Genomic DNA, 11021 nt, shown 5'->3' on the forward strand with positions numbered 1-11021 from the left:
CAACAAAACAATATATCACACAAAAGTAAATTATATATTAATACTGTAACGACCCGACCCAAATTTCCACTAGAAATTTAAATTTTTATTTAACTATGTTTTTAAGAGATTTTTTTTAGATGTGAAATTGTATTTTAAAGATTTTTTTGAGATTTATTTGGAAAAATAAAAAGGATTTTGATTTAAATATTTATTTTTGTTTTAATTTGAGATTGACCCAAAGTTGACTTTTAAAATAAATGGGCTTTCGATTTTGACTTTGGGTCCGTTGGAAAGGTTTCGAGTCCACGAGTTCGTAGACATGTAGCACGCGTCGTTTCGAGTTACGGTTTGAAAGATACGGACATGTGAAGTGAGGGGCAATTTTGTAAATTTATAAAAGTGCGTTTTAAATACCCAAAATCAGAAGAAAAATTTCTGATTTTTTTCTCTCTCTAGAATTTTCTAGTGATTTCTCTCTCTCCCTTTTATTTCTCTCATCCCCGCACTCTCTCCCTATTTTCCTCTCCCCCGCACCCTCTCCTCTGCGCCATAACCCCAGCCACCCCCACTCACCATCGGCGGCCACCCTGTCGGCCTTGACCTCCGGCGAGCACACCCCTTAGGCGCCAACCACCCCCGAGCCTACTCTCTCTCTCTCTCTCCTTGTTCTCACTCTCCCCGTGTTCTCTCTCTGCTCTCTCCCTCTGTGCGCAGCACTGGCCATCAACGCCGACCTCCCCTCGCAGTCGCCACTCTCCGGTGACCTTCCCTCAGGCCGGCGACCTCCCCCAGCGCTCCTCCAGCCAGCCCAGCCACCTCTGCGCGTGAATCCAGCTCGGAAAAGACAGTTTTGACCACCGGCTTCTCTTCCCTTCTCCGACCAGTTTTCGGCCCCAATCACCTCCATCCTAGGTGGGTATCGTTCCTCTTTCATTGGGCTTTCATTCTCTTAAGCTTAGGTTGATTAATTTTGAGTAATTGAGAATTTGAAATTTTGGGAATTATAGCCATTTCGGGATTATCTTGGGTTTTCAGATTTGGGGGCTATTGTGTTGTTGTCTAGGACAAATTCCTTCCCTAGGAAACTCAATAGTTGTTTAGGACTGAGAAAATTAATGGGTTTGGTTGAAATTAAATAAAATTGGCTGAATTTGGAGTTGGGGCAGCCACTTTGGACGGCTCCTGCAGTGAGTCCGAACCCCCGCTACCATTCGTGAATAAAGGATTAATTTTGGACAATTGTGGAGTGAGTTATTGATCTTGGTTAGGACGTTTTTGGTTAGGCCGAGCCAGGGAGCTTCCGGAGTGTTTATGAAGGGGTTTGGAGTCTACGAGTGGAGGTTGGGAATCGTCGAGCTAGAATGGGAGTCGGGTGTGATGTTAAGTTAAGCACACATTTACGTTTAAGTGCCTTGAGTCGGAACTAATTATATTTCGTTGATTGTTTATTTTATAGGCGAGACGACCGTGGCTCGTGACGATCCGACGGAGGATCGAAGCTAGGGCTATCACTGTGAGTGGACTTGGTTTCTTGAACGTTTTATAAATTCATGGATTTGTTTGTTTATGTTTAATATCTTGAGTAATTGATTTCTGAGTAGTGTTGGATTTTGTTTTCTTTAAAATGATTTTCATGAACTTCGAGATTTAAATCATGATTCTTATAATGATTTTATCCAAATATGATAACTTGTGAATTTGACCTTGATTTTAATTGAATTATGGGTTTTAAATGGTTATTTGCCTATTTAATCATTTGAAAACCACATATGAGATTTTACCTAGCTTTGAAAATTTGTAAATGAGATTTCCAGGTTGAGTATTGCCTTAGTTAATTTGGGAATTTTCGTTGTGGAGGATAACTTATTTTGAATTTGGAATTTATGCAATAAGTTTATGGATTTAAAGTTTCTTGGGAAAGTACAATAATCTATTCTTGATGGAAAAAGATTTATTTGGGTTATGGAAAAATTGGTTTTCGAACCGCCCTTGCAGTACCCTCCAGGTTATTAGATTGGATAGGTCTTTGGGACCCATCACGGCACACATATAGGCTTTGGGCCGTGTGTCGGGATGCTTCGCCCTTTGGGGGCTGCTCTGCGTGCACGTATGACCAGGATTGCCTGCACGTGCTGATTTTATTCACACGTGTACGGCCAGGATATTGCCTGCACGTGTTAGATTTTACTCCATGCGTGTGTATAGCCAGGATATTGCCTGCCTGTGCGATGCAGGAATTCCGCACAGGTGTATGGCCAGGTTATTCAAGGTATATAGCATGGTGGAAAATGAAATTAGTTATTTTCAGAAATTATTAAATATGATTTTAAGTGAGGGATTCTTTTGAATTCTATCAAGGTTGCTGTTACGATGTTTTATGGTTCTTTTGTTTTAGGAAATTGTTATCTTGAGAAAATATATATTGTTTTATTGGATTTCTTAAGTTTAAATAAACTTTATGGTTTTAAACTGGGGGATTTCAACAGAGTGACATGAGGTTTTAGAGCTAAACGTGGTTTTTGGAGGATTTTCTGAAACAGAAATTTTACTTTTGTTTTCTTTTTTATTAAACTGTCCACTCACTGAGCCTATCTCACCGTTTTTCTTGTTTTGTCTTAAATTGTCCCCCTAGGTAGTAGCTTTGGTGGAGGTCGAGCCAAACACGTCCAGACAGTTACATCCATCTCCCTAGTCGGACACTGTAGGCGCCATTTAATTTTTTTTGTAGAAATTCCTTGTAATAGAATAGAGGCTCTGATAACCACCTTAAATATTAAATTGGTTTCTCTATGAAATTGTTGGGTCTGAGACCCTTTTTGGTTGTGGTAGAGGTGGTTGCGGTTTAGAAGTGCTTTTTAACAGGTTTGAAATTTCTGGGTTAGTCCATTTTTAGGGGAGGTTCTGCCAAATTTTCGGTAGGATTTTCCTTGAATTTGGATTCCCGCAGGACCTCTCCGGGCTTTAGGGTGGAATCCGGGGTCGGTCCTGTCAAATATATTACTACACTGTCATGCAATATATAACATATAATTATTTAGCTTAGCTGAGGTAATTGATCTAGTAAATTATATATATATAATTTTTTATAACTAAATGACGATCGAAGAAGGGTGCATTCTGCATTTCATTTTCAAACGGTTAATTTGTCATCGAAATACTTTCCTAACTAAATGACCAAAAAGGAAGGTTGCAATGAAGTAGGGTCAGCCCAAGTAAACACGAAAAGCTGCATTAATTGCAACAATAGAAGAAATAGTGATTGAAGTTTACATTGACCTCTGCATCCAGCTTGATGAATTTGGCATGAAGATACCTTGAAGCAAGGGACTTCAAATGCTTATCCATTATCCTACAAAGAATCATTTCACATGAGAATATAAATTTTGCATGCAGATGTAGCGGCTCAAAGTCTACAATCAGCTACCATTAGCAGTCCATAATAATCCGATTATTCAATTAATAACAGAACATCATCAAATAATTCTTAAATCAAGAATGATCCAGTCATTTCATTAACAGGAAAAACATCTTAATTCAATCATGTAATGACCAATTAGATCAGTGTACCAACCTAAACTAAATTCACTTTAACCATGTTCATTCACCTAGGAAATTAACATATCTCAATGCAATCCAGCTCAACCAAGTCAGCGGCTACAAACAAAATCAGAGTTCTCAAGCTATCAACCAATTTCAATCCATCACAAACACTCAAAATAGCGGTCACCGGAGCCATACACAGCGGAGGTCACGGTGGCAGAGGGTTCTAGTTTAGGTTTTTGGATTTTAACAGAAATCCAAGTTACCAATCCATACAAACAATAACATATATTATCCTTTCACTTTTGTTGATATTTTCTGAGAGATCTCAATGCAACAATAAAATTAAAATTAATTAAGCACTTCAAAACCAGCTGTCAAATAAACGAAAATAAAACTATATATACCACTAATTTCAACCAATCTAATTACAATTCCTAACTTATATCTAACCAAACCAAACTGCCTATTTTAAAAGACTGAAAAACCATTTGTACTAAAAACAAAAACAATTCGAATAATAATGTCTGAAATTGCTTACCAAATGAGTCTTCTTCAGAATAGAACGAAGCCTGGTGAAGCAAATCTCCATTAGTGCAATATATCTGCAGTGAAAAAGGGAATAAGCAAAACTCAGTCATTATAGTACCCCAAAATTTTGTGAATTTGATGATACTCACTAAGGCATGATTCAAATGTTTTTTTATAGAAATCAACCAAAACCTTGAGAGTTAAAAGTTGAACAGAAACATACCAAAGCTAAAACCAGCGAAAAAAACCATACCTTACCCCAAAAAAGAAACCAATCTTCAAATCCAAGAAAGTATGGGAACATGAAATTAAAACACAGAAATCAAGTCGCCGGCGCCGGCGGGAATCGTGGTGGCAGTGGGTACAAAACCTAGAAGTACAGATTTCACAACCAATTGAACAATTCGATCCAACAATCAGACAGAGTAGACAAAGAGGAGTAAAACTCACACAAAACCTGAGGCGTAAAATCACTGGAGCCGTCGCAGGTGACGGTGGCAGCGGCGGAGCTAGGGTTTGAGCTTTCATTTCGGGACCCAATTGACTTAGATCAAGCACACCAATAGAAAGGCCTGGAAGAGAGGAGCAAAACCCGACCAAATCATCACCATCCGTCGCCGGAATCGCCAACATCGGCGGCGGAAGGCTGCCAGACTTCTCCGCCTCGAAACTCCATGCAAGGCGGTCGGTTGAGCAATTTGAAGACCCCTTCATCCTCAGAACGATGGGAGGAACAAAACCCACCCGGTCCGACATCCTAACTCAGCCGGAATTGACGGATCACCGCCTGAGGACTCGATCGGGTTTGGGTGTCTTTTCGAGTTTGGCATAATTTCTGGGTTAATCAAATATCATAGAAATGAAGAGGAAGAGAAGAGGAAGCAATTGGGACACATATCGTCGGCATACGTCGCTGGACGGTAGAGATACGGCCGGATAAAGGGGGCGGAAAGAGAGAGAACGAAGGAGAACAGAGAGAGAGAGGCGCGTGAGATGAGAGTGTTCCAGTATTTTTTGCTTTCTAACAATAATCAGGGTGAATGACAAAAAAGGGCAGACCCAACCCTGGTATTCACAGAATGGCACGTAGATAAATAAAAAAAAGACTGAGAGGGAAAAGAAGAAAAGGAAAGCAATGGCACGGGGGCGTAAAAAAACATAAAAAGGAGGGGAAGAAGATAAAAAGATGCAAAATGACCAAAACAGGCCCAAATAACCCACTAATTACAATGGCAAGCAACTAAAAAAAAAGGGGGGCAAAAAAGGAAACACACTATGCCTAAGCTACAATACAATTTCCGAGATACCCAAAATGCCCTTAAGCGTGCATAACTAACATTAAACACATGTTGACTTTTTGTATTTGGAGAAAACATTTATTCTCCATATATCTTGGTTATTGACAAGAAATTAAATTTTGAGGTAATTTCGACAAAAAATAGACAGAAACGACGAAAATTACTATTAAAATACGGAAATTTTGAATAAAACTTTAACATATGTTTATTTAACATATTATCTACTACATTGATAAAAAATATTGAAAAAACCAAATTATGTAGTAGTATATATGTGATATAAGATGAATATAATGCGTGCTGGAGGCAAATACTGTTATAATTTGTAAATTGTATAATTTGTATTACATAATTTACATTAATATTAAGAGGGCATAATTTGCATAATTTGTATAATTTGTCCATATTCTATAATTTGCATAATTTGCAAAGACATATTGTCACATACATAATTAATAACAAATAATGTTTAATTGTTCATAGTGGCATACTAAATTTCCTTTAATTTGTATAATTTGTCTTTAACAAGAATTTCAAATTCATTCATAAATAACTCCATACTCTATGTATAATTTGTCTATAACAAGATATAAGTTGATTTATATATTAATCTCATGTTTCCTGAAACATCATATAACTTCATAGTTCATACTCTATGATTTATCCATATTCCATAAATTAATTCCATTATTTCATTACAAGAATTTCAAATTCACAAATTTCAATTTCAATTTCAAACCCTAAAATTTCAATTTCACAAATTCTCCAAGTTGGAAAACCGGCATTTTCGGATTCGGAATAAAAATGGAAATTTTCGGATAGGAATCGGTCGGATTCGGATTTTCCAATCCAAATCACACCCCTAGTTGGTATATATAGGCAAAGGAGATTTGAGATGAGTAAGATACCTGCATATGATTGGCTGGTTGAGAAAGATCCACGTGTTCGGTCGTGAACAGTCGCATGCACAGCTACCCATCTCCTTTGCATTCAATATTGCATTGAATGCAAGTATGGAAGATTCAGGTGAACTGCCTCAGTAGTCAAGAATGTGGGCTGGGAAGTCTCTTTTGTCAGAAGACCTTTGTCAGGTGCATTTAAGTGTGGCGGTTCATCCCAACGTGATCTTCCTTGGAATGGTGACGTGGAGCCGAGCCGACCCGAACGCATGTTTTTATGTGTATACATGAAGCCCATGTGTGATCGGATCGGACATGGAATTCCTAACCGAACCGATCCAGTTGATTGGGGTCCTTCCGAGTCACAATTGGTTGGCGCTAGAACTCGAAACGAGGTTTCCTCCACGCCGAGCCGAGCCGAACCGGGATGACCGTGGAAAGATGAACACTCAATCCTTTGGATGGTCATCGGTTCGGGTCGGACCGGGCAAGAAAGACTCAGCGTGGCGACCCGATCTGAGCTGACAGAGGGAGTGCCGAGCTGTGATGATGTGGAGGTCAAAGTTTGACCACTGGGAAGTCAAACACCGAAGTTGGGTCTGATCGACCACGTGTCCAGTCATAGTTGGCTGTTGGATCGGTGTGGGTTTATCCACAAACACCATGCTTTTGGGACCACCACATAACTAATCTCATAATTCGAACGTTAATTATTTAGGCCATACTTCAAAAATCATCATTGCAAAAAATCAACTAAATCGGAAATCATTTAGTCATCTAATTGAGATCAAATAAATAGATGATCAGTGTTTCTGATAAAAGCATATAAATAATTGTTGTTATAATCAAATGACTAAATGACTAAATGACTAAAAAGATTTTTTATAGGGATGATCTTTGAAGTAGTGCCTAAAAAATAGACGGTTCAGATTTTGAGATTACATTGTGCGGTGAGCCCAACATGGTGATTAGCTTTGTATTAACTTACTAATCAGTTAGTTTTAGAGCATTCTTGAGATATATAAATATATATATCACACTATAAAAGGTGCCTTAAATTAAGTGTTTTAATGAATTTAATTAAGGAGTTTTTTCTAATTGGAGAATTCACGGCAATTAAAGAGTGACACAATTTGAAAATAAATATTAATTACATAATGACACAATTTGTAAATAGTAGAAATCTAATAGAATATTGTTATCCTACGTGGAGCAGGATTTTGAATGTAGATTTTAACTATTAAAAGAAAAGTAATAGGTTTTAACTTATTTACTTTCCTAATCAATTTGTTAGGGTTTTGTTAGTATTTAAATACTTCCCCGCGTTGAATTCGGGGTTAGATATTGATTAATAAAAATTGAGACTTTTCTCATAATTCTTTCTAACAACTTGGCATCCTGTGGGATCAACAAGGCATAGTCTTTTTTTTTTTTTTTTTTTTTTTTTCTTGGCTATTCTCGTTCTTGAGAATCAACAAGGATTAAGGTTGGTTTAGTTCGTGTCCTTTGCCCTTATTTCCTATCACGCATTGCATCAGACAGTGATATCAATTAGCTCTTTGGGGCAGCTCTGCGTGCACATATGATAGTCATTTGCCAATTGCCTGGTACAATGCAGTATTCCGTACATGTGTATGACCAGTTTTTCCCCCAAGTACTAGTATGGTGTGAGTTTTCCAGTATTAGTGACTATTCAGTTGGAGATGACAGTTTTATAGCTTATGATTTTTATATACTGTTTGATAGTATCAATTTCAGTTTGAGAATATGATTAAGAAATTTGACTATCAGCTCGTGTTTTAAGTTTGAGCATATCATCTTCAAAGTTTTATTTCCAATTAATTGTTTTACTAACTCGATGCATTTGATGAGTTACTCCTATTATTGCATAGCATGTATTTCACACATATCATGTTAATGAGTTTCTTATGCATCATGATTCTCCAATCTCTACAAACTTGAGATGATTTTGAAAATTAAGTTGTGAAATGAGTTTTAAAACTGGGGGAAAATGAGCTCAAAGAAAATCAACAGTTTTAAAAATTTTTTTAAAAGGAAAGGTTTTAAAGTTTATTTTTGTCCACTCACTGAGAATTTTCTTATGTTTTGTTTATAACGTTTTCCCAAGGTATGAGATAGCTGAGGTTGGACTGTGTCACGTCGAGGAATTCTAGTTTATATATCTCCACCTTATTGGTATTTGTGCAATCAAAGTGCTCCTTGTATTCATAAAAATAACTAGTGATTATAAATCATTATTAGTTATGCTTTGAATATTTGGTGAGGGTTTGAGACCCTGTTGGATTACGATTGGGGTTGGTTGTTGGTATAGAAGCGTGAATTTCAATTATTTTACAGGTGAGATTGTTCAATTTATAGGGGAGATGTTGATGAATTTTTAGTAGAATTTCTCACGTAGATTGGATTCCTTATAATAATCGATCATGCGATTACAAAAAAATTAAAATAAGTGTACCCGACACACTATCGGTGTTGGTCCCTACAAAATCACTCTGGGTTCCAGGGTGGAATCTGGGGTCGGTCCTGTCATCGTTATTTCCTAGCCAAATATTAAATGATATAATGAAATGGGTTGGGCCAATTGACCATTATGGTATAAAAACATAAAAGTGGGTGATCAATATATATATATGGGAAACAAAAACCTTATTGATTATTATGCAATTTCAAAACTTTTTATTGATTTATTTTTAATTTTCAATATAATTTATTGATTTGTTTTTATATTAATAGGTGAGCTCTGCCAACGCAGGATACCAAGAAACGAGCAAGTTCAGATGTTCTTTTGCTTATCACCATTGTTGGTACAAGATGCGACACCATGTGAAGTGGCAATATTCAGTGCCAAACAATGCAACCAACACCCCTACAAAGGCTGACGACACACCAAACGAGGCCGATGACACATGTTGAACCAATTCGACTAAGAGCATATGAGGATTATCTGGCATTTCATCCACTTTTCGGTAGTCGTCCGAGGCCACCAAGAAGAAACAACTCAAAGAAGGCCAAGGTGGATAATTCCCCCGGCCAAATGGCTCAAATTGCTGAGAGTATCAATAACTTGTACCATGAGTCCAAGATGTTCCCAGCTCAACGCCTACAGTTGGCCAAGGAGAACAAAGAAAGGCAACAAAGGCACGAAGACATGGAGGTCATGAGAATGGACATTTCTACTATGTTCAGACAACAACGAGAGTTTTGGGAGGCATGTCAAAATGAAGTTATTGCAAGATGGAATGCAAGTACTGTTCACAAGGGAAATTAGGGCACGTCAAGCTCGGGAGGGTACTATCTCAACTCCGACTTTTCATCACATGAGTAATGCTTCATTATATTTTCAATGTTTGTTGTCTACTTTATGTTATGCCATGCATTTAAACCTAGATGAGAGTTTGTCATGTAGTATTATTAAGTGAGATAAAATATCCTTTATTGTAACTTTATTATAAAATGTCACATTTTCACAAAATTCAGATTTCTTTAAATTTCCATAATGATAAGATTCTGATTTGTTTAGGTTTCCAAAATGATAAGCTTTTGATTCATTTGGGTTATCAAGATGATAAGCTTCTGATTCATTTAGATTTCTCTTTACATGACAACAAATCTAGTCTGTTGGATCGCTATCTTTAATTCACATGCATCTCTATAAATATTATGACTAAACCTAGGCTTCAATCACATTTTGTTTCAGGATGCCTTTCATAAACTCATGGGTCGAGGAGGAGGAGCAGTTTGCTTTGGAACAAGAAATGTTGGATCAAGAAATAACAAATCTCACAGCGTATTCGATCCATGGGTGCTGCAGCCGTTTATGCAATACTCAATCAACCCTTTGTGACTTGGAGGATTTAAGCTCACCTAGGCTTAAGAGGAAAATGGGTTCTTGAGAGGAAATGGGTTTGGAGAGAAGGAGAGTTTGAGAAAGTGTGAGAGAATATGTGAATCATAATAAAATCACATAAAAAAACAAGAAGACTTAGTCTCCTAGTGTTGTTGCACATGTGGCATCACTCTTCTCCATTCTCCTCCCCATGTATCGATCCAGATCATGGCCTTTGATTTTACATCCATCCATCAATCTTGTTCCTCCAATATAATTCTCAAAGATTCCTTTCCATTATTTAATGTTATCCAATTTTCACTTCCGTTCATTTTTCATGTAAGATTTGAAGATCTTCTTTCATGACTTTCACCATTTTTACCTTGATCTCATCTCTTTGATCTAGTCAAATATCTTCCAAACAATGTGTCAAGTGGATTTAATTAGTCTATTATTAAATCTCACTTAAAATAGTTCAGTGATTAATTAATCGCCCTAATTAACTTGATCTGAAGTTACTAGTTCTTCAATAATTAGTCAAGTAAGTGGTAACTCCTTATCAAGAGTATGGTTAGTTACCAGAAACTTGATAAGGAGTTACATTGTTCTTGAGCAACCTGTCAAGAAATAGTAAGTTAGAGTCAAGTTTGTAGTAACTTTATGGAAAAAAGGCTTTTGTCTTATAGAGTTACTACAAACTTAACAAAGAGCTACCATTTTTTGAAGAGAGACTAAAGTTGGTGGTGACTCTGGATCAAGAAAGTGGTAAGTGACAAAAAACTTGATGGAGACTTACTACTTCAACAACACATCAAGCTAGAAATGATAAGTTTTGAAATAGGTCTATTACGAAGAGTTATCGCAAACTTGATCCGAAGTTACTAGTTCTTCAATAATCGGTCAAGTAAGTGGCAACTCCCGATC

At 37.1% G+C, this 11021-nt stretch overlaps 1 protein-coding gene across 3 annotated transcripts; it reads right to left on the bottom strand.

Moving 5' to 3' along the window:
* Positions 1 to 637: 637 nt before the first annotated feature.
* Positions 638 to 5055, bottom strand: LOC147299720 (uncharacterized). 3 transcript variants are annotated; one of them, XM_086229207.1, is made up of 4 exons: positions 4511 to 5055; positions 4312 to 4423; positions 4064 to 4127; positions 638 to 3331 (listed from the first exon to the last, which is right to left on the bottom strand). In XM_086229207.1, the coding sequence occupies exons 1-4, from the start codon at positions 4807 to 4809 to the stop codon at positions 3327 to 3329; spliced, it is 480 nt and encodes a 159-aa protein (XP_086085333.1). In that variant the 5' UTR covers positions 4810 to 5055; the 3' UTR covers positions 638 to 3326. The 3 variants fall into 3 exon arrangements, with proteins under 3 accessions (XP_086085333.1, XP_086085332.1, XP_086085334.1); XM_086229206.1 differs by having other exon boundaries at positions 4307 to 4423; XM_086229208.1 differs by lacking the exon at positions 4312 to 4423 and having other exon boundaries at positions 4504 to 5055.
* Between the last annotated feature and the right edge of the window lie 5966 nt (positions 5056 to 11021).

Source organism: Dryas octopetala, chromosome 1, assembly GCF_963921425.1.
Source record: "Dryas octopetala chromosome 1, drDryOcto1.1, whole genome shotgun sequence".
In the NCBI taxonomy this organism is placed as follows: Eukaryota; Viridiplantae; Streptophyta; class Magnoliopsida; order Rosales; family Rosaceae; genus Dryas; species Dryas octopetala.